Raw genomic sequence first — 22,382 nt, forward strand, 5'->3', positions numbered from 1 at the left:
ATGTGTTAATATTCTCTTATTGTCAGTGCATTCTTTTATCTGTCATTTCCATTTAGTTTCACATGCCATCTATATTAAGATTTTTAATTTTTTTTAAATTTTAATTTTTATAAAATAATATTTGTCTACATTAATGTTCATCTTCTAAAATGTACTATATAAAAAAGGAAAGTTTGTTTTTTTCTTCACAAATTGTGTACTTAAAAAATATAAATTCTTCAATTCGCTATTGTGTGTCATAGCGATTCGAATGATTTTTCAGTTCAAGCATCACTGATACATAAAATTTGTATCTTTTTTTTTCAGATGATTCGAGCAAGCGACATACAAAAAGTGACATGCAAAAAGTAAAAGACCAGCTGTCAATCATAACATCATTTTTTATTTCGTCTCGCTTATTACACAAAAACAAGCAATACCGTGCTATGCAAGGGTGATAAAGGAATCCGCGGATCCTTGAAATTTTCGGGCATGATACGTTTATAATCTTATATGATTTTTTGCCACATATTCCTGTCGCGCATTTAGCGTTAGCTGAAGGATCGGGAGAATGTAAAGCTCCCTCTTAAATGCAAATCTAAATTTTTTTATTTTTCTAAAATATATTTCAACGCATTCGAGTTCTGTTGGATATTAATATCTCATTGAATTCATGCAAAATGTACAAGATAATGATTAAATTTAACATTCTTTAACGCTAAATGCGCGGTCAGAGGACGCAGGCTCTCAGGTCCCGTGTGTGGCTCGGAATTTTTAGCTTCTACGATCCTCATCTTGTGCAATTTTGATTATACATCGAGGTGATATATTTCATATATCACCGAAAGGAGCACGAGCTACCAAACGCTGCATTTCTTTTTGGGATTCATCGGCGAGCCCAGCGGGCAGCTGTAAGCCTTGGCAAAGTCCTCGCTGTTTGACAGGGGACCCAGCACCCGTACCGGACCGGGCGAATGCACGCTGCTGCGGATCTTCGTGAGAGCATCCTCCGGCCTCATGGAACCGCACCAGATCTGCGCGTAATTGAGGAAGAACAACTGATCGTGCGTGAGATTCACTCCCGGCAGCAACGGTTCTTCGCCATGGATAGAGACCCACTTCTTGTAAGCCTAACATTTGACGAAGAGAGATTATCGTTGACTCCGTATAAGTACGTTTCGAATTTAAATTTAAAAGCCCTACGAGCATTCTCTTTGAATCAGCGTATACTTTCAATTTATTTTTTTCAAATGTATAATTATCTGGTCTCTTTAATAATTTTCAGAAATTTAGCATCTTTGAAACGCACGTTGCCTTGCATATAATGTATTTCTATCATTACCCTGAAGGACTGCTTGAGACCGCCGTTGTCGGCGATATTTTCTCCTTGAGTCATTCTACCATTGATATATAGATTCACTTCCTGCAACTTGTATCTAGAATACTGGTCTACGATGCATTGCGCCCTTTCGCGAAATGCCCTGACAGTGGCATTGTTCCACCATTGCATCATGTTGCCGTCCTTGTCGAATTGACGACCCTTGTCGTCAAAACCATGAGTAATCTCGTGACCGATCACTACACCAATACCGCCATAATTTAAGGACTTGGGGAAGTGCTGAGAGTAAAAAAGCGGCTGTAGAATCCCCGCGGGAAATACTGAAATAATACCATACAAAACGATTAATGTTTATTTATCAATGCGATTACGATTAAGGTTGCATTGTTAAACTGATGAGATCTTCACTTCTTTTTTAATCTTGTAGATCTTCAAACTAAAATTACAAAGCGATTCTACATCGAGATTCCTAGATACTTGGAACTTCGTCGAATTTTTAAGTCGTGACGATGATTAGCCGTTAAAATGATGATAATGATGATTAGTAGATAATATACGCGACTGACCTATATCATTTTTGTTGGGATTGTAGAAAGCATTCACCACAGCAGGCTCAGTCGACCATTTATTCTTGTCGACCGGCTTTCGCAACTTTTGCAGATTATGATAAGCGTCGTATTTGAGCATGGCAAAGATGTTCTCCAGAAAGCGATTTTCCGTTATGTTTAGCTAAAATTAAATAGTTCTTTACAACACACGAATTTCGAATTAAAAATATATAAAAAAGAGAAAATGAAAAGAAGAAACAACCAAGAAAAATTGGAAACATGGATTTGAATCGTTTCATATGCAACGGCATAATAAAACTCAATATTTAAATCATCGAAATGTTCTCGTACATTTCAGATTATCAAAAAAGATTTTTTTAATAACTTTTTTTTTTTAGTGTTTTACTAACAATAAGATGTAAATAGATCTCATTAATCAGCCTAGAATAATTTATATAAATGAAATATAATGTACGATATCATCGTAAAATATAAAATTCTTACCATCACGTATTCTATACAGAGTTCGACTGGATCTTTCAAAAATTCCGGATATCCGATTCGCTCGTTCATCGAGTCGGCCTTTTTCTTCGCCACCATCCGGGTCTCGTCGTCCATCCAATGATTTTCGGTCAGCAATTCATTAAAAGCCTCGCGAATCGTTCGAATCATCTCTAGAGCAGTCTCCTGAAAAACAGTCATTCCGATTTATAAAGCAAGAAAATATCAATCAAATGTAGACCATTTCCGGAATGGAGGATACTTACCTTGCTCTCGTGATTAAAATTGTCGCGTATAAAAAGAGCCCCTACCGCCATTCCAAGTTTTTTGTTGGTCCATTCGACGCATTGCGACCATCTATTTCTTTCGCTGAGAATTCCCAGCAGAATTTTACGGAATTCAATCCGCTTTTGTTGATACTCGTTGATCATGTGAGGCATAATTGACATAACGAGCCGCCACAGAATGTAGTTGTGTAAAGTCCTGTAAAATTTATTCTCGATTGAAAATTCACAGATTCAAAATTTCGAAGAAATCCAAGATTTTTAAGTTTAATTAAATTTTACTGAAGGATTATTATAGTAATAGCCTCAATATATTTATGATCTTACAGAAAATGGAAACTTGAAGGGTTCGCAAAAAGAAAACTTGAAAATAATTTGAGAAAATAAAGAATCCAAGGATTTAAAAATTTAATTTGGTAAAAAATTAAGAGAAAATTATAAAACCAGAGGAAAAAATTCTATTGAAAGAATTATATCGAATGTGCTTATATCTTCACCTGCGATCCGTCTTTGAGATGATACGGCCCATCTGCACGAAATATGGCATTGCATATGTCACGACTGGTTCATCTTCGTCGATTGGCACGCTCATGAACTCTCGCAAGTAAATGAGCCACTGTAGCTGTGGTACTTCTCGCTGCAATTCTCGCAATGTTAACTTCCGGTAAATCGCCGAAGTATCATGCCTGTCCGCTTCCGGTAATGAAGCCTGAAACCACGCGGGATTTAATTAAGAAATTAAATATGTTTCTTAATTATTCCGAAAATTTTTTAGATAAACTACATAAACTTGCGATAAACATAGAGAGAAGACGTACATTGGCAAGCTGTTTCTCCAAAACGATCACTCGATTAAACTCCTCTCCTGCCGAAGAAGGATTCGCACCAAGCAAGATAGCGACGCTCGTCATATAATTATGATAAGCCTTCAATTCGGCTTCGCTGCTCTTTTTCAAGTAATAATCTCTGCTAGGCAATGCCAATTGCATCTGATCCAACTGCATAAATGAAAACGTTGTTATATTTCCTTACAGTGGTTCCTGAAACTACTTTCTGCTTTAAGTAAGTTAAGTTTTCTCAAAGGCAGCCAGTTTTATATTGGCAAGAAAACTTAGCGGGATAGTACGAGAGACGTACAGATAATCTAGACTTTTTTTTAAATCATATCTAATTGTAAGCGTAAGTTTTTCGATATGATATATATATGCTATTCCCTTAAATTTTATGACACACAATAATTATTTAATTGTTCAATTTTTTGTAATCATTCTTCCAACGATATAAAAAAATTCCTCGAAGAAGGAAGATTACATGAACAAATAAATGAAATATGATTTTATTTTAAATATTGTTTTAGAATTTTGGAATAAAAGTCCAGATAAAATTCAAACGACTCCCGTATGTTACGACGTTGACGTGTTGTATAGTCACCGACTGACGGGGCCTTACTTTGCCGGCGCACCTGGAGGATGTTGGCCGAGGAATTCTTATCGTCTGGACCGACCCATTGTTCCAGCAGCACACCCTCGTTGTACTCGCCGCGTAGACGACCTAGAAGGACTTCCAGCGGATAAGGCGGCGATTTCCAAGACGCTCCTACCACTGCCGGCCAGCCACCGAGACGCTCCAGGATCTTCTTCAACGGGGCGTCCCCGATCTCACGTATGCGAGCTGCGTTTTTATATCATTTCGTTTTTGTAAGATATGCGAGACACACGTTATCTCTTTTATGCGTACAATTTATGTTGTCAGTTTATATGAGAGAAAACTTTTTATTAATTTTAAATATTTTGATTCACAGATATCTAAATTCAAAATCTAAATTCGTCAAAGATTCTACAATTGAATGAAGGAGAAAGGGAGATCTCGATAATTCTTTTTTTTTTCGAGAGAGCATCCTGTATATCATTTATACCCACGGATGTCCATACACGACCTGTAGAACATCTTCGCTTTGAGAGTAGCGTTATTGTCGTCCGCGTTAGGCGGCTCTTCGAGTAGGCGCTTCAGGATCACCTGCAGCTGATCGGCCAGTATCTCGAAGGTGCTGACGGAGCTTCGGTCCTCCGGTATCACGTGCAATCGATTCCATGTGCCGCAGGCGTATTGAAAGAAGTCTACGCATGGCGCCGCGGTACTATCCATCGCCGTTAATAAACTCGCCGCTATATCGTCAATGAAACCCATCTTGTTATTATCACTCGATCTTTGATTAACTTATGACAGGTGTTTACGTTAAAACCACTGAAATCTGTACATATTGGAATGACGAGAGTGTCTCTTTCAAAGTATAACACAATCCAAGAAAGTTTATTTTATATCCTATAATGGGGAAAATATGTTTAGTTTTATAATGAATGCCAAGCAAGTGCGCTTTCAATGCGTATGCATTTAAAGAACAAAACTATCCCCTTTTCCTTTCTCTCTCTTCTTCCTTTCGTTTTTTTTTTCTGTATGAAAATGATATGAAAGAGCGCATTATGTTATGTACAGACTTCAATGATCAAAACCAATGATTATTCATCAAAAATATACTTGATTTCTCATTTTCTCTCTTTTCAATATATAAAGTATTATTAAAATAAGATTGACTCGTTTTTAGAAAAATCTAAATTTACGATCTAAAATCTTCGCAATTTTATCAATCAAAGTCATAATTAATTTGCATGACAGGTACTATAATAATTGAATCTAGGAATATATTAAAAATGTATCTTCTGTGTGTTTAGTCCTGATCATCAAATGGTATTTAATTCATATATCGGTTTATATTTATTTATGTGTATCTCTTCGCTTAGATTAATTATTATTATTTTAAATTATGTCACTGTTTAAAAATAACACGTAAAAAATTAATCAATGTATATAATGCAGCAACATTTAGTATTAATAATATTATTTTATTAATGAAACGATCAGTCACTGAAGTTGCTGTCTTGGCTAATTTAAATATCTGAGGAATTTTATGAAACGATACACATATTTCAAACCGATTTTGAAGTTTTGTGTCTTTTGAGTTATGACACTTTCACATCTATTACAAATTAAAATTTAATATAGGAATATATGATTTAAAAAATGTGTTAAGCGTTAAAAGAAGTAGAAATAATTAAAGAAAAATGTAAATAAATTTAAAAAATGTACCTGTTCGGACGCATTCTTCCGTCATACAAACGTTCGGCTCTGAAAATAGAGAAATACGATAGAGGTGTAATCATTATTTAAGATAATCTTTCACTTTTACATTGTTATTTAATTTCTTTAGATCTTAAAATTCTTTCGATTTCAAGATTTATTAAAAAAAGCCTCGTCGATAAATAATAAAGGAGAAAACTTACGAGGCTCTCGGACGCATTCACGGCTGGTGTTTAACGCCAATAGCAGAAGTATGAAGAGGCAAATTGCCAGCAAAGTGATAGCCAACACACCAAGTAAACGTTGTCTACTCGCTGTCCCTCTTCGTCTTCGTGTAATTGAGGTAGCACGTGTTATACCGATTGGCCTTTGCGGCTTGACCGGATGTTGGAGAACGGATGTGGTAGTACCGCCACGTGGACCATAAGTCACCTTAATTATATAATCGATTAACATAAAGCAATCCACATTTTTCTTCAAATCAAGCAAGAAGAAGGAAAAAAAGGTAAATACATAGCTTTTATTCATCGATACTTTAGAAACAAATAAAAATTTATTTATTTATTTATTTATTGATGACTCGAAAATGCCAAGGAATGTTGGCGAGGATTCTTAAGGAGCACACGGTACTCTGGAGCAGCTTAATCATCGAGATGAGATCCACGTACTTGAAGAGAATTCGCAGTGGGGGCACCGTCCTGAGCAATCGATCCCGATCCTGACAGATCGGCCGGCTGTTCGGCGACGACGGTAGTGGTTCGTAGATATCCGTTGTTTCTCTCGGACTTCATCCTCGCCTCGCTGATCCTTCGTGGGATGCCCTTTCGATGCGAGCGACAGGTAGCTCTTGCTCATCGGAGGGACAGTTCGCGATCCGCGGCGCGGCCTTCTCGCGATGCCTGCGGGAAATGCAGAACGCGGGAAGGAGATCTCAGGAGCTCGCAGGACACGCAGAACGAACGCTCTTTTGCCTATATTTGTATCTTCAGGTTACGATGGGAACGGCGCGGATATGCCGCGGTCCTTCGCGAACGCCTTCGAGATCCGCGGTGCGTTCGCGCGCCCGCAAAGTTGCCATTGCCGGTCAATCATCATCCCTCGAAGCAGATTTGAAGGAAGAGCGAGAGCTCTCTCAATCGATCATCATGCAATGGTTTAATTCTATGATGTAGCTAGAAGGACACAAATTTTTTACTTTTCACAAAAAGAGTTTGACGTTTGCACACTGTGGCATTCACGATATCTATAATTAACGAAGATATTATATAAAAAATACGATTAAAAAGGAAAATATATCTTAGATTTAGATTAATATTGATTGCATATCAATGCTTATCTAGCTTATCCTTTCTAAAATATTAAGAGAGAGACTAAAGCTTTATTAATTGATATGCATATTTTCTGCTTATATCTAATGATACAAGTAGGAGAATAATTTGTATCATATAAAACTTTCTAATATAAATCTTCGATATATATACTTTACACATTATAGCAATTAAATAATAATTAATAGCTGAATGTCTATTGAAAAATTATTAGGGAATTCGAAGAAAAGTTATTGGCTTTATTTTAAAAATTCAAGATGGTTTTAAGAAACCTTATTAAAGAAAAAAAAGAAGAAAAAACAATTTTTGTATAATATATTTCTTGTACAACGCATTTTAGAAGTTATTCGACAATGTGAAATTTCGTCTATGTTTCCATTCATAAAAAAAATACTATATTCGTATTGTATAACATCATATCTTTCCTACAATCAAAGAATTTTTACATATATCAGTTATGCCAAATAATTTTCATTATGAATAATTTTTTTATATCTTCCATTATGTTTACGAAATAATCCCACGTGTCTATTTAAATCAGACATATATATAATATATGATGATAAAGTTCTTAAATTTAAAATAACATTAATGATAAGTATTATATCGTAAATATATACATAATACACTGTAAAAATCACAGTTTTCTTTTATTTTTAATTATCAACATTAGACTTGATAACTTTGTTGTGAGTAAAAGATCTATTAAAATATAGATTAACTGAAGAAGAAAAAATTTCATTAGCTAATTATACATCAGAAACTCGATATTCCCAATAACTTATAAACTTCCATCGCTTATAACTTAAAAGGTATTACAACTTTGAAATAACTATGAATTTTCCAGTTTTTTTTTTTCGCATATTATTGAATTAGCATATTAAAGAACAACTCACCCTATATATACACGTATCAGTTTTCAAATAATTTCAAATAATTATGTTAAAATATATAATAATACAACAAAAATAATATACATAAAAGATCTTTACGTATTACACAGAGAATATAAAAATAATATATTTTTAATCAATTAATTTTTCGATAAGTCTTCGAATAAATCACATTGAATGCTTCAAAGAATTTGAATAGTCGACAATATATAAGACTCGCGCATTACATGGTGCTCGCATTTATCGATAACGTGTACCTGGCATAATTAGCGATCGGTTTAACGTTCATTACGAGAATTATTGTATTCGAGGTGACACTTTCGACACAATTTATTCACTGCGACGAACAAGGAACGATCCCATTAATAGAATCAAATGCGACGCAGGTACGTCTCAAGCGACGAGATTTGCGGTCAGGGCGAGTTCATGTTCGTGGCTCGTATACAGAAGCAACAAGCGTCCTGCGAAAAACTGTCGGGGGTGTCGATCGAAGCCTCCATCGTCGGTGGTGGCGCGATACCCAGAGAAGAGAAGACGCGGGAGAGGGTGCGTCGAGAGGGGCGGTCGCGCCGCCACGCGAAGGTACGGGGGGTGCCTACTCCGAGGTCGGGGGAAAAAAAAAAAGAACCGGTCGATGCTGCAATGCAGCGGTGGTCTCGGATCCGTGCTACGACGCACAACGGCAACGTCTCGAAGCTGCTCGGGGGTTGCTTTTGTGCAAGAAGGGGATGAGAGTTTGAGGATGCAGCGTGCGACGATACAATTTGTCCAACGTACACAGGGGCCCTTGCAAGAATTATATATCGGACAATCAAATCTGTCGAGAGTGTAAAGGATCTTGCAAAGTCTTTACTATCAGTAAAGACTTTCTTTTTGATAGAATTGATGCAAAATTTAATATAAATATATAATATAAATTTAATATAAAATCAGAATTTTCTCTCTTATACATATAAGTCTATAATCTATTAATAGACTGACGTTTTTTCATGTCCTTCTTTTTCTTCCAAGTTTAATATTTTATAGAAAAATTTAGAAAGGAGCCACGTTATCAGAAATCATTTCAAATCATCGACATGATGGGTCGATCACGATGAATATACGATAATTGAAGAGCTTATTAATTCGTTTTTAAACAACAAAAATTACCTTCTATAAGAAGAGTGTAATGATCTTAATTACATATTTATATATTATATCTATAAGCTAATTATTATAAATACAGAGAAAAAATAAGCGAGTTATTTTATGCCATGCATTATTTATTTATCGATTCATACATTTTTAAAAATTGATTTACATTTCCAAAAAAAACATTTGATTTCTATTATTACAAGACTCGGACGTAAAAACAATAGATCGATATACAACCTCCAACGGGACTTTGAAATCGAAAGAATACTGATTACGTGATAGTTTAAACGGTTCCGGCATGTAAAGATGCTCGCCCGGGACTACATATCCATGAAAAATTGGATAATATCGGAGTTATACAATAACAGATTTCTATGCGGATGCGTAACACAGATTCCGCGTATTGTAACGACGAACCCCTCGGTCTTTGTGCGCAGGTTTGTGATAATATTCCAAGATTGCGATCACAAAAATGTCGAGAAAATATGCGAGAAACGTCTTCGTGATGTCGCTTCAGAATTATAATTCGGGATGGTTTCGACACATCGCGGGTTCTTCAGCCGGAAGACGAAACTCGCACTCTAGAACTCGCGGCGTGAAACTCGTGTGTTACGAGTCAAGAATGTGCCGAGAAAAATATACAATTAGAAATTTATAAATATACGAAGCTGCAAGAGAGACACGCAGTTCGCAAGTAGTTCGAAGAAAGATGTATTTAATAAAAATAATAAAGAAAATATATGTATCACATTGTACACCGAACACAATTAAATATCTCGACTGGCGTTTCGTGTAGTCTAGGAACGAGCACATAAGAGTGACCGAATCGAGCAAAGTCGAAACTACTCTTTCTCTATAACATTACGTACTCTTATATTCGCACGATGACTTAACGCGATGACAACGATATAGTCATTTTTATAAATATTAACTTGATCTTGTAAAGTTTGTTTATTATTTATTTAATGCATCTTCTTCGATTTTTATATGTTTACGATGTTCTAAACCAATTTTACAAAAATAGATTCGACAATAAACGATGGCAAAAAAGAGCAATTAATAAAAGATTCCGAAGATGTTCGATTGTAAGATGGAAATATTACTGCTGGTGATAATTAAATCGATTCAAATCTTACATAATCTTATTTAAGCAAAAACTCGGCATGCAAATTCAGCACCTGTCGTCAAAGCGTTAAGTCCAATCTTATTCGAAGGAATAGATAGAGTACGTTTTCTATTGTTAATCACATAATGCATAACGGCAAATAAAAGATTAAAACGCGTAGCCACAAATGTGCGTCTCGACGTTCGTGAAATCGATCGAATGATCGACGATGATTATACGCTCATTGCTCAGCAACAATTAAGAGATCACTGCTTCAAAATGCTGATTTTTGTAGGTCTAACACATTTAGCAATTAAAAAAACTAAAATATCACATTTATGTAAATGTGTTTATTAAAACACAGAATTGCACAATCAAGGATAAATTGATTAAGAAATGCGTTTTGCGTTAAATATATCTACGAAAAATGCTATACCCTTTCTTTGAATTTTATAATAATTGTTAATGGTGGATCTACATTTTCGAAGGCCTATATTCCTGCAGAACTTTTCTAAACAAAAGTTTATTTCATGAAAACAAAAATATATATATAACGAATTTATATAATTTTTTATTACTAAAGGAATTAATATAAAGGTCCTTATGTCAAAAATCGTATTTCAAAAATAAGTACACATTGCTAGAAATATATATATATATCAAACCAATATATATATCAAACCAATATAAATCTTATTTTAATTATGTATATAATAAAATTTCATTGTATACATATAATTAAAATATAAAACGTTATATATATATGTATGTATATATAATTATTCAACAAAACAATTAACTGGACTAGATTTTAAAGTTGAAACAAAGATAATCACAGTTCCTGAAGCGATATGTTTTAGCGCATATCATGTAACAAAAAACTTGATTAACATTCAGGTAGATCCACTATTTGTAATCTATAGGCATGACATTTTTCATTAAGCCTTCTGTATGTAATTGTGATTTAGTATAGTTCTTTAAAGCGTTAAGATAAATTTCTAAAATAAATATCTTAATGTGTGTACGAGATATCTTTATAAAGATATCCCTTTGAAGAAAAGTGATTCTCTAATTGTGCTTTCGTATGTAGTGCATTAATTTCCATACCCGTTTACTTGAATTCTACGCGCGTCGAGAACACCAGAAGGCTCTAACTAACATCGATAGAGTGCTTAAAAATTAATGCACGATTATAACGAGTTTTGTTTCTCTAATACCGGCACGCTGTTACTCGCGGCCGGTTCGAACAGATACAACGAGCACAAGGGACAGCGAAAAATTAATAACCGACCTCTCGCGCGATTCGTCTCATCGAATTAAGCCGCGCGATAATTAATCTACGATGGCGAAGCCTCTCTCGTCGGCGCGCTCATGCACACAATAATACGCATAGACGAACACGCAACGTACATACATATACATTTTATAATTCGTTAATCTTGACATCGTTAAACCAGACGGTTATTCGACATTGTATATGTATTTGTTTAGTATAGTTCTTTAAAGCGTTAAGATAAATTTCTAAAATAAATATCTTAATGTGTGTACGCGAGATATCTTTATAAAGATATCCCTTTGAAGAAGAGTGATTCTCTAATTGTGCTTTTGTATATAGTGCATTAATTTCCATACCCGTTTACTTGAATTCTACGCGCGTCGAGAACACCAGAAGGCTCTAACTAACATCGATAGAGTGCTTAAAAATTAATGCACGATTATAACGAGTTTTGTTTCTCTAATACCGGCACGCTGTTACTCGCGGCCGGTTCGAACAGATACAACGAGCACAAGGGACAGCGAAAAATTAATAACCGACCTCTCGCGCGATTCGTCTCATCGAATTAAGCCGCGCGATAATTAATCTACGATGGCGAAGCCTCTCTCGTCGGCGCGCTCATGCACACAATAATACGCATAGACGAACACGCAACGTACATACATATACATTTTATAATTCGTTAATCTTGACATCGTTAAACCAGACGGTTATTCGACATTGTATATGTATTTGTGTATGTGTATTTATGTATGTATGTGTGATTACATTGACGAAGAAAAATATGTGTAGCGCGATTGTGGTTTTATTCGGATGATCGTCGTTCAATGTCGCAAGCAACAACGAGTGAGACTTCAATGCTAAACTTCGATGTCATTCCGTCGATGTCTCATCGACGACATACGAGAAGGAAAACGGGTCCAGTATATATCTCCGCGCATAAACCCTTTCCCTTACATACAGTAGAACTACGCCGAAAACGAGATACGTCCTCGAGATAATAGGGACGACCACGTCTTGAGGTTCGCTTATTCTGTCCGCAGACTCTCTGTTCGAAGGAAAGAATGTATCATAATAAGAAGATTATCTTTCATTCACGAAGGAAACGATTTCTCTTTAGCGATGGTGTAACATTGATCTCTTTCAATTTCTAGACGCGCGACGAAAAGATAGATCTTTTTCGACAAAATTTCTTGTTAGATCAGATTCGCGACGTCTAGCGTTACGTTATCGCCAAGGAAAAGTCGAAAAGCAAAACGGTCCAGAAGACTCAAAGCCTCTCGTTGATATATTCCCTTTCCTCGACATCTCGAATTACATCTCTGCACAACGTGCATTATATATACGAGAATATGCGACACAATATATAGCATGTATATTAATTAATTAACGCTGATCGCGATTGTCCCGTGATTGTTGATCGGCCGCGCCAAATGTAATAAATTATACATCAAAGTTACACGTCAACGAAACTTTTACAGACGAGAAAATGTGAAAGCGACGCTAATTCTCGCTATTAAATCTGTTTCCGTTCCTTTTTGGATCATCTCCAGTAATTGTTAACAAAATCATTCATGTATATGACACGAATGATTTTGTTAACAGTTATTTTGAAATCCGTGTGAATCCTAGAATCCCGGAAACTTCGAAATCTCGAAATGCCCAAGTTTTCGAGGCCTTGAATCCCTGAATCTTCCGTTCTTTGATGATCGCGTAGTACCATCGTAACGTGGCGGAGCACAATTTTTCTTTATCAGCGTGTACACGCGACGATTACATACATATAGGTCGCGTGCACGCACTCGCACGCAACTATCAGAACTAGGATATCGTTCTAAAGCTTCATTCAAAATTACGAACAAACATAGCGACAAGATATACAATACTTGGGCCCCCAGTTGTACTCGCGAAGCCCATTGCGAAAGAAAATCTTCAGGCTTGATTACGGACTTTCGCTTCTCGCTTACATACGGTTCGTTGCTTACATCTAACGCTGTCTTCTTCACCTCTTACGTGTGAATACGATCTCGATAGAGGAATGCGCGTGTCTGTCTTGCGACATCGTCGTCTTTCCTGTCCCCGTGCATTTGCCCCGATTGGGGAAGAAATCATTTATACGGCACGAACGAAACGTGATAATCGCTAACATTGTAACGGCAAGTACAATATAATAATCGGGAATATGTACGAAACGCGCGTTTTAAAAGTTAACGCAAGTCTGAATGTTCAATTGAAGTAAGATCGATCGACACCCGAAGATCAGCGTGTCTACGGAAATTCATTAGGCATTATATTACTCGCTCGTGCGCTTCCTAGGATTAATAGGATCTTCGTGTGTTTGATACTTAAATTAATAATTTATCGAATATCTTATTCGCATCATCATTATCATCAAAACAAACAATTCGTATAAAATAGCAGAGATAATCTGCCTCCGATCGATATTACGCAATACTTTTCGGCTTCTCTAGAATCGACTCGCTCGACGATCGTGCTTCCTCTGGCCGATCTTCCTAGCGACAATATGCTACGCTCATTCCCGTCGAATGGAATGGAGATTGTAGGTATATAATACTTTGTTAAGTAATGACAATGTTGCTCGATGTTACCGTGTGTCTGAAAGTATTGGAAAGCACCGAAAACAAACAAACGAATGGACGAACTACCGAATATTCTCTCTTTGTTCGTACATGAGGGCGTATTCGCATGCCGGCCTCTCTTCATTTTATCTTCGCATATATTCAGGTGTGTGTGTGTGTGTATGTAAATTATTTCTTTTTAGGAACTTATACTACTCGTGACCGCCGACGGTGACCCGACGACGATTGTTTCGTTCGCGCGGGTTTGACGAAATGCGTCTCCGTATCGCGTGTCCGTGTCAAAATCAAACTATATACATATACATATACATACTCGGGTTGTACTCCGATAATCTTGTGCGATCTTGATTTCAGTCGACGATAACTTAAGATTTTCTTTTTCTCTCTCTCTCTCTCTCTACTATAATTTACCTAAATGCGCGCGCGCTTCACCGTCAGCGGCAGATTTCATCTCCGCGCGGAGGAGGAACGCCAAGATCGCTGCAGCGTAAAAGTTCTCTACCTGCGGTGAGTCGAGAGGACCAACATTGTCTATAGGAAGCCGGCGAAGCGTGTCAGTAATCATTTGGCGCGTCAACGCGGTCGCACGTGTCTCCGGTCTCCGCATCTCACTATGGAATGTCGAAAGACGGAGCGGTTTTCGTGTAAAGGGAAAAAACTCTCGTGTACCGCGGCTCTTGCAGGACGCGCTCGTCTGATCGCTGGCCGAGAAGAAAAAAATTAAAATAAACGTGCGTTGCAACCCACTTAGAGCGCGCGATCGAGATGAGCTGGTCGGTTCGTCGTCTGCCTAGTTAGACCGGGCTTGTCTTGCTTTCGAAAGACAATCTCTCATATTTTCTCTCTCTCTTTCTCTTTTGATCCGCTGCCAATAATCAATCGTACAGGTCGAGGTCACCGGCTCCGTCTCAAGTCTCGAAGGAATCGTTTGCGCGTCCAAGTTTCATCGATGCGCGCGCGTGGATTTCTGATTCTCTTCAGTCCTCTCTCTCTTTTTCGATTTTTTCCTACTTTCTACCTACACTCGCCGATCTTCAGCCACTCTCTCTCTCTCGAACACGCTTGTAAGATTTTCTACTTTATCACAGATGTTTTATTCTCGATTTTTTTTTTTTTTTAATAACGCCCTGTCTATGCTTACAGCTCACTCGGTAACATTCGATCAGGGATTCTCGTCTTGTGTTCCCTATGTTGTTCGCATGCTGATGCGCAGATTACTCTCGATATATATTTCCCGTGTTGATCTTACTCTCCCTGTCCCTTGTATAGCCAACACGTGTTATAATCACAGCTCTCGGTCTCGCCATTACACGCAAGAAGACACGATCACACGCTAAGGCCTGCCTTAGTACAAAAATATACATTCGCTTCTTAAAAAATAGATCTTAGCATTCTGTACTGGCTAGCGTTCGTTTGATATTTTACAGTATTTTGATTCTTGGCAGGCTGCTTTAAAGGGTTTAAGTGTATAATATCGGTTACGAGAACCTCGCTGTCGAGTGAGCTCTCTCAGGGCTTATTCCAATCTACACGCTAGCTTGTGCACCATCCCTTTATTTTTGTTTCGCTTTCGCGACGCGCATATTCATAAATATTCGCGTTCGCGCGAACGACTTCGAAGCGATTTCGACGAGGCTAAGATGGAAAGCAACGCGGAAAGAAAATAGGCGTTTAAAACACGCGAGAAATTGAAGAGAAACTATGATCGTGTTCAACAACGGAACTTTATCGATGACTTTTGCATAAAATGTGCCTTCCATCTCTCGCCTCTTTTTTTTTTTATGAATATGGTGTCGACTACTCTTGCGCGACAACGTGCAGCTCGCTTGACTTGTGTTGTAATATACACCCCTTTCGGCAGGTTCAGTCTTATACTTGTGGTTTTGTTGTGTTATCATACACGTGGTTATTTAGTTGCGTTGTGCCCGCATCAAGCGGCTGCACGATTGCCTTCTACGATATTACTTAATACAGAGGACTCGCAGAGATGGTACTATCATATCACTTGATTTGTTTCTACGATTCGCGGATATATCCATTTATATTCAAACGCGTATCATTTCGCTCCGCATTCTTGATTAATTTTTCTCGTTCTTCCTCTATTCGCACGCTATTAAACTTGCTCTCGCGCAATTGTCACATGGTTTTTTTTTTCACACTTATGTATATTTACTCTCGTGTTCGTTATTTCTCTCTCTCTCTCTCTCTCTCGCTCATTTATCACACTCATACGCTGGATACCGCATCCCCAAATATATTTTTTCTTCTTCTTCTTCTTCTTTACGCGAAATTTCCGTTCGTTTGAAAGAAAAACGAGAAGAAACGTAAAATTACACTTCATAAAGTTTTCGTCCTGTCCCGCACAGAATCGATATTTAGCGAACAATTTGTTAGTACATTATGTCCGCGTATCGTACAGTAATAACTACGATTCTTGTGGAAACCTCTAGTTACATATTTCTCTCGTTTCGCGTTAGATTTTCTCTCTACTCTCCTCTGATGTAAAAATATACACGCGCGGAATACGAAATGAAAGGGCACTTGCACGAGCGTGATATACCTCAAATTCGTAGCCGTTGTCCTGGCAAACGTGTATATGTGTGTACGCATGTTCGCAAGGACGCAACAGTTATAAGGTGGTTATCTCTCTATGGTGGATGTCGCGTGATAGATTTCTCAATGAATTTACCCTTACCGCGACTCAGGTACATATTAAGGCCCGTTCATCTTGTATAACAGCTGGTCGTTTGTCGAAAAGAAACGTTTTTTTTTTTTTCCTCTCTCCATTATATATTGTTTCTCATTTTTGTTCCGCTTGTTTCTTGTCTCTCCGCTTTTTCTTTTACTCGTTTTCTCTTCGTATATTCTTCCGCGCGCGATTCCGCGTTGTTCGCGCGTGTATCCAGTGTCTCGAACGCATGGAGTGTCGAAAAGAAACGTTTTTTTTTTTTCCTCTCTCCATTATATATTGTTTTCTCATTTTTGTTCCGCTTGTTTCTTGTCTCTCCGCTTTTTCTTTTACTCGTTTTCTCTTCGTATATTCTTCCGCGCGCGATTCCGCGTTGTTCGCGCGTGTATCCAGTGTCTCGAACGCATGGAGATGTATGTACAGAAACCACATATAAAAAACACAATATTATACGTGACTACAAGTTACGATACACGATAATGTAATATATAATTATACAAGGGCTCGAAAAAAAAAAGTAAATAATCTCTCGAAATAGTAAACTGTGTGTATATACGGCTGCATTTTGGTATTTTATCTTTGTTACGGATCGCTCTCTCTTTCTCTCTTGTAAACACACTCTCAAAAAATCGTCAGTGTTAATTGTACGACAGAAATAGATGCGCACTGCGTCCGGATGTTGACGTATTTAAAGTTCGACAGATAATACAGTTATACATACATATACATACATATACGATTAGCGACTAATATCTTCGATTTTATAGATACACACTTATATTTGTGTGTTCGTCATCAGCGGTCGCTAAGAGCACGGTGAGTATAGACGATTATATATTTAAGTATTACTCACATTCGATTACTATTCGTTATCACCTGTCGAAAGCAATACATGAACAGGCTGTATTTCGAGCGACTTTTTTTCATTCTTTCGCGCCCACGCTTGTTTCACATACTTTATATCAAGCCGACTTTTTCGGTGCGCATACGTTAACATTTGTACAAAAGCGTCCGATTGGTCTTGGTATTAAAAATAACCTCGGATCGCTGTATCGACACTTCGCGTTCTTTTGTTGCCTTTTTCTCGAGCGCGATACTCTTTATACTCATGTGCGCCGCTTATTTAATGAACTCTTCGCGAAGTTTTACTAGAAGTTTGACTTTCGCACGTCATGCTCTTGGCGCTCGCTATTACCTAACTTCCCAGAGAATTGGAAAAATATGTTGTTGAACGCGCGTTTTTTTACTTACATACATTTGGAATTTTGTTATTCTTTCCAATGGAAGATCACAAGATCCGAATCTCTCCTTTTCTCTTCAATGTGCTGCAGCTTTTTCTTTTTCTGCTGGATAAGAGACCTTTGCGTATTCTTGTTTCAGTTTTGCTGAGCTTTACAGATCTCTTTAAAGATTCACAATGCAAACTTTGCATTGCAATCTTGTTCTTCAGCCATGTCGTTAAAATGCACAGCTCTCTTTGACCAGAATAGTATTGTAATTATATAAAATGTATTCTGGTTTCTTTTCAATATCGATTTTTTATAGGCGATAAGGACAATTATTTATCGTTCTTAATGCCTTAATATATGTACGCGTGATCATTTCTAGCATTACTTTGTCAACATCAAAACGCGATTCATATGGTTTCCCATAAGAAGAAAGTTACAATGCATATAAATCATTGAAGAGATCGTCTCTTTTAGCTGAAGAGATCGTCTCATTGTTTGCAAATGTGTCGTAATTTGCATTGAATATACCATCAACAAGTCGAAATAGATCTACTTGACTATAGTTTATCACATTGATATACGAATCGACAGAAATATCATAAACGAGGAGATTATATGTGCGTTTATCTCTCTATATCTCATCATTGTACCCAGTAAGATTCTCAACTCGATGAAACGATAATGCCGTTGATAACGAGATTTCGAACTTGTACGCGTGTTTCATCTATAATTTCCCGTTAAATAAAAAATCTCATAGAACAATAAAAGATGCAATTTGATAACGTTACTTCTGAGAATGTTGGTGGTCTGGAAATGATTATTGGGTAATCACACTGAGTAGAAATTTTCCTTGGCTTCTCATCGAGAATTATTTTTGATCGCTGAGAACCAATGGCATAATCACTTCTCTGCTGTCGCCTTTGAAAGGATTCAATATCACCATTGGTAGGTCCGAATCGCTCAGCGGCATCCAATGTAAACCCATTATATCTCGGATTTCCTATAAATATATTAACAAATATTCTTAACATTTTAAAAGATTCTCTATCTCGGCTTCACAATCATTATTCCCTTTATTAATTTTACAGAGTAAAATATCGAAACACTTAAACATTTGCTTTAGGTTTATTACAAAAATTTAATTTTATATTAAGATTTATTTATACTCACATGCGTGATACTTTCAGCTTTGTGCCACGATTCATTTTCAGATGTGATATCACTTTTTGCAAATACCAGCAATTCAAGAGTATTACCTCTGAGACGCGCGATGGCCAACAAATTCTCTTGATAATATTTGTGGCCTAGGAACACCATCTTTGTAAGCTTAGTACATTTCCACGCCACCAATACTAAAGGATCTGGACTGTATTTAATAGAGAATCATGTATATATCATACTCTAACTAAAAAAAACACAGTAAAAGAAAGCGCAAAGATATTTCTTACCTATTTGGATCGTTTGGATCAAATGTAGCTGGCATCTGTTGCTTACGATCTATCGAGTCTATCCATGTCAATGATTTCAGTGTATGCGAATACCACATTGATAATCGAAGCAATGCCCTGTTGTTAACGTTTTCACAAAATAATACTTTCAAATGCGTCAGTGGCATAGCAGGACAGAATATGTCGATGTCTAAAACCTTAACGCCGGCATAAGAGTGTATAAGGTTGAGCCTTAATTCACATTGTGGACTGCAAATAAAGAAATATTTTTTTATGCATGCTTCTTTATTGGTATATATTATTCTTATTGCGACCGAGATATAATTCTAATCTGTCTAGCTAGTGCTACAATTACTGTATAACTTACTTCTTCTGACTAAACATTTGCCAAGCTCTATTTGTTGTTCCCGGATAATCGTTTTTCCATCCATGTACATGAATCACAAGTCTTTGCATACATCCGTTGTCTAACGCCTTTAATAAAGTATCACTGACAAACTCATAATCCAGAGTTAAGACAGATAATCTGATAAATGAATTAAAAATAGTGTTATCGAGTTCGAAAAAATCATAATAATCAGGGTCGTCCTTAACAGATGCCAGACTGAGGTGCGTTAAATGTTTGGCATGATGAAGACGAAGAGGTTCCAAAATTACAAACATATTCATTATCAACTCTTCCGTGCATCCTAAACTTAGGGCCTCCAGATAATTAGAAGTCTCGATAATATTTGCCACAGATTCCATTAATGTGGAACGATAACAGTTACTGAAAAATAAACAATATAAATTTATCAAATGTAATGTAAAAAGCTGGTTTGTATATCGGATAAGATTATCCAATTTATGAATACCTGTCATCTTCGTTGTCGAAGGAAAAGTCATAGACATTGCTATTAAATTCCAAAAACAATTTTCTCAACTGTTTATTATGACTTAATTGTTTCAAGAGCTTGTACGTTTCACCCACGTAATCAATGTATCTGGGTTGATCCCAACGAATCGTAGCTTCATGCACACTCAAAGCAAAATAATTTGCCAAAGTTCTATAACAAAACGTACCGTGTATTGTGCGACTTTTAATAAATTTAGATATATATAAATGAACAATAAATATGATTCTACAAACCGAGCCCACAAAACGCTGTCTTCGTCTCTGAAGACAAAAGTGATTTTTTTCCAAAAACTTGGATGGAACAGAGTGTACCTCCAATTTCTGCACACCTGTACAAATAGAATAACAAATCTACTAAACAAATCTTGTATCAATTAAGTATAAATTTTAATTATTTGATATATGTTTTATATATTGTTATAAAAATATTATATATAAAAATGATAAATAATATAGGCATTTTACTATATTCAACATGATTATATTAATATAAATGATATGGACACATAAAAAATTCAATACAAACGATGATTTTATTGCATATTTAGCACAAATCATTTTTATTATATTTAAGATACACAGAATTTATATAAAGAAAAATTACTGTATCATCTTCATGCTTTTTGTCATAATTTTTTTATCGCATATAAATATAATAATAAAGTTTGTCATTATAAATAATCGTTGACATTTCAAGCCAGATATCCACTATTTAATTACTAAATAGCGTAAAAAGAAAACGTAACGAAATTGCGTGTCACACGATACAAAAGACAATATATCAAACTCCTAATCATGCAAGTAGGCAACGCGATGTGTAATGTCAAACGAGATAGTGTAGTGGGTCCCCCTCATTAGTATGTACATTCCATCGTCTATAAGAAATGCTTTCGCATGATTGACGACTTTTATCGGCTATTCAATGTCAGGTCAGTTTACAGTGCAAACGATCGGGACACTGGAAGAGCGAAGAAAAAGAAAACACAAGACTTTCTCTCTCCCTCTCTCTCTCTTTCCCTCTCCGTCACTCTTTGGTCTCTCTATCTACTTACCTGGGAGGCTATTATTCTGGATTCGTGCGACAAATATGAGAATATCTCCTGCAAGATAACGCTGGGCAGATTGTTCCAGGACGGTCCGTGGTCCTCTTGCGCCATTTCTGTCATACGATTCGCAGGCTTGTAGGACGAACAGCTGTTCGCCGCGTTCAGCGAAGACAGCTGCCCCTCGCACTTTCTTGACGTCGCCTCCTCCGTCGTCCCGTCCCCGTCGTTCACCACCGCTGCCGCTGCCGTTGTCGACGTCGTCGTCGTTGTCGTCGCGACGGCGCCGCTGGCCCGGAATCTCTCCAATAGTACATCGAACGTCCCGTCGCAGGCGCGCATCATTTTCAACCGAGCGAACGGCTCGAATCGCGATCCATCCGCTACTACGTCGTTCGACCCGTCGCCGACTGCGACCGCGCCGAGATTTACAGAAGAGACGGGTATATACTGGTATGTCTGGTATATGCGCGCCAGCCCCCCCTTTCCTTCACGAGATGTGTTTATAATCAACTCTCGCGCGATAGCGACCTCCACGAGCACGGATTCGCTCACTTTCGCGCTCCAACTGTCACCTCTCTGTGTATTTGTATATGACATACATATTATGTATGTAACACGGTCGCCTTCTCATCTCGGTTATAAAACTCGGTATTTCACTTTAAACAACCTTCCGCACCTTTCGTCGGAAACCAAAAAATATATCTAAAAGAAATGCATAATTGAAAGATGGAAAGAATATGTCGAGTAATTAATAATAATACCCAGATAGCCAAGTCTGTCGAAAGCAGAGATCATGTCAAGTGTCTGCTATCAACTCTGTTGTCAGAAAAAAGCTACAAATTTGATACAAAAGTTGTTATTATCGATTAAATGGATAAATTGATGCCAAAATCGAGCAGAGCCTACGCTTACAGAATCTGACAGCAGATGGATGGTAGGAACAGAGCAGAATT

General features: G+C 37.1%; 2 protein-coding genes across 3 annotated transcripts; both read right to left on the bottom strand.

Annotated features, from left to right (window-relative positions):
• Nucleotides 1-363: 363 nt before the first annotated feature.
• LOC115244889 (neprilysin-1-like) lies at nt 364-8,684 on the bottom strand. 2 transcript variants are annotated; one of them, XM_029822899.1, is made up of 13 exons: nt 8,265-8,684; nt 6,455-6,958; nt 5,990-6,218; nt 5,796-5,834; nt 4,571-4,816; nt 4,114-4,322; nt 3,470-3,649; nt 3,149-3,360; nt 2,634-2,850; nt 2,371-2,553; nt 1,885-2,047; nt 1,322-1,638; nt 364-1,109 (listed from the first exon to the last, which is right to left on the bottom strand). In XM_029822899.1, the coding sequence occupies exons 2-13, from the start codon at nt 6,575-6,577 to the stop codon at nt 837-839; spliced, it is 2,391 nt and encodes a 796-aa protein (XP_029678759.1). In that variant the 5' UTR covers nt 6,578-6,958; nt 8,265-8,684; the 3' UTR covers nt 364-836. The 2 variants fall into 2 exon arrangements, with proteins under 2 accessions (XP_029678759.1, XP_029678758.1); XM_029822898.1 differs by having other exon boundaries at nt 8,011-8,684.
• Nucleotides 8,685-17,075: 8,391 nt separating this feature from the next.
• Nucleotides 17,076-22,090, bottom strand: LOC115244859 (F-box only protein 33). Its single transcript, XM_029822851.1, has 7 exons — nt 21,436-22,090; nt 20,618-20,712; nt 20,343-20,534; nt 19,856-20,257; nt 19,489-19,737; nt 19,211-19,406; nt 17,076-19,040 (listed from the first exon to the last, which is right to left on the bottom strand). The coding sequence occupies exons 1-7, from the start codon at nt 22,024-22,026 to the stop codon at nt 18,909-18,911; spliced, it is 1,857 nt and encodes a 618-aa protein (XP_029678711.1). The 5' UTR covers nt 22,027-22,090; the 3' UTR covers nt 17,076-18,908.
• Between the last annotated feature and the right edge of the window lie 292 nt (nt 22,091-22,382).

Source organism: Formica exsecta, unplaced genomic scaffold (genome assembly GCF_003651465.1).
Source record: "Formica exsecta isolate Colony F162 unplaced genomic scaffold, ASM365146v1 scaffold878, whole genome shotgun sequence".
Taxonomy (NCBI): Eukaryota; Metazoa; Arthropoda; class Insecta; order Hymenoptera; family Formicidae; genus Formica; species Formica exsecta.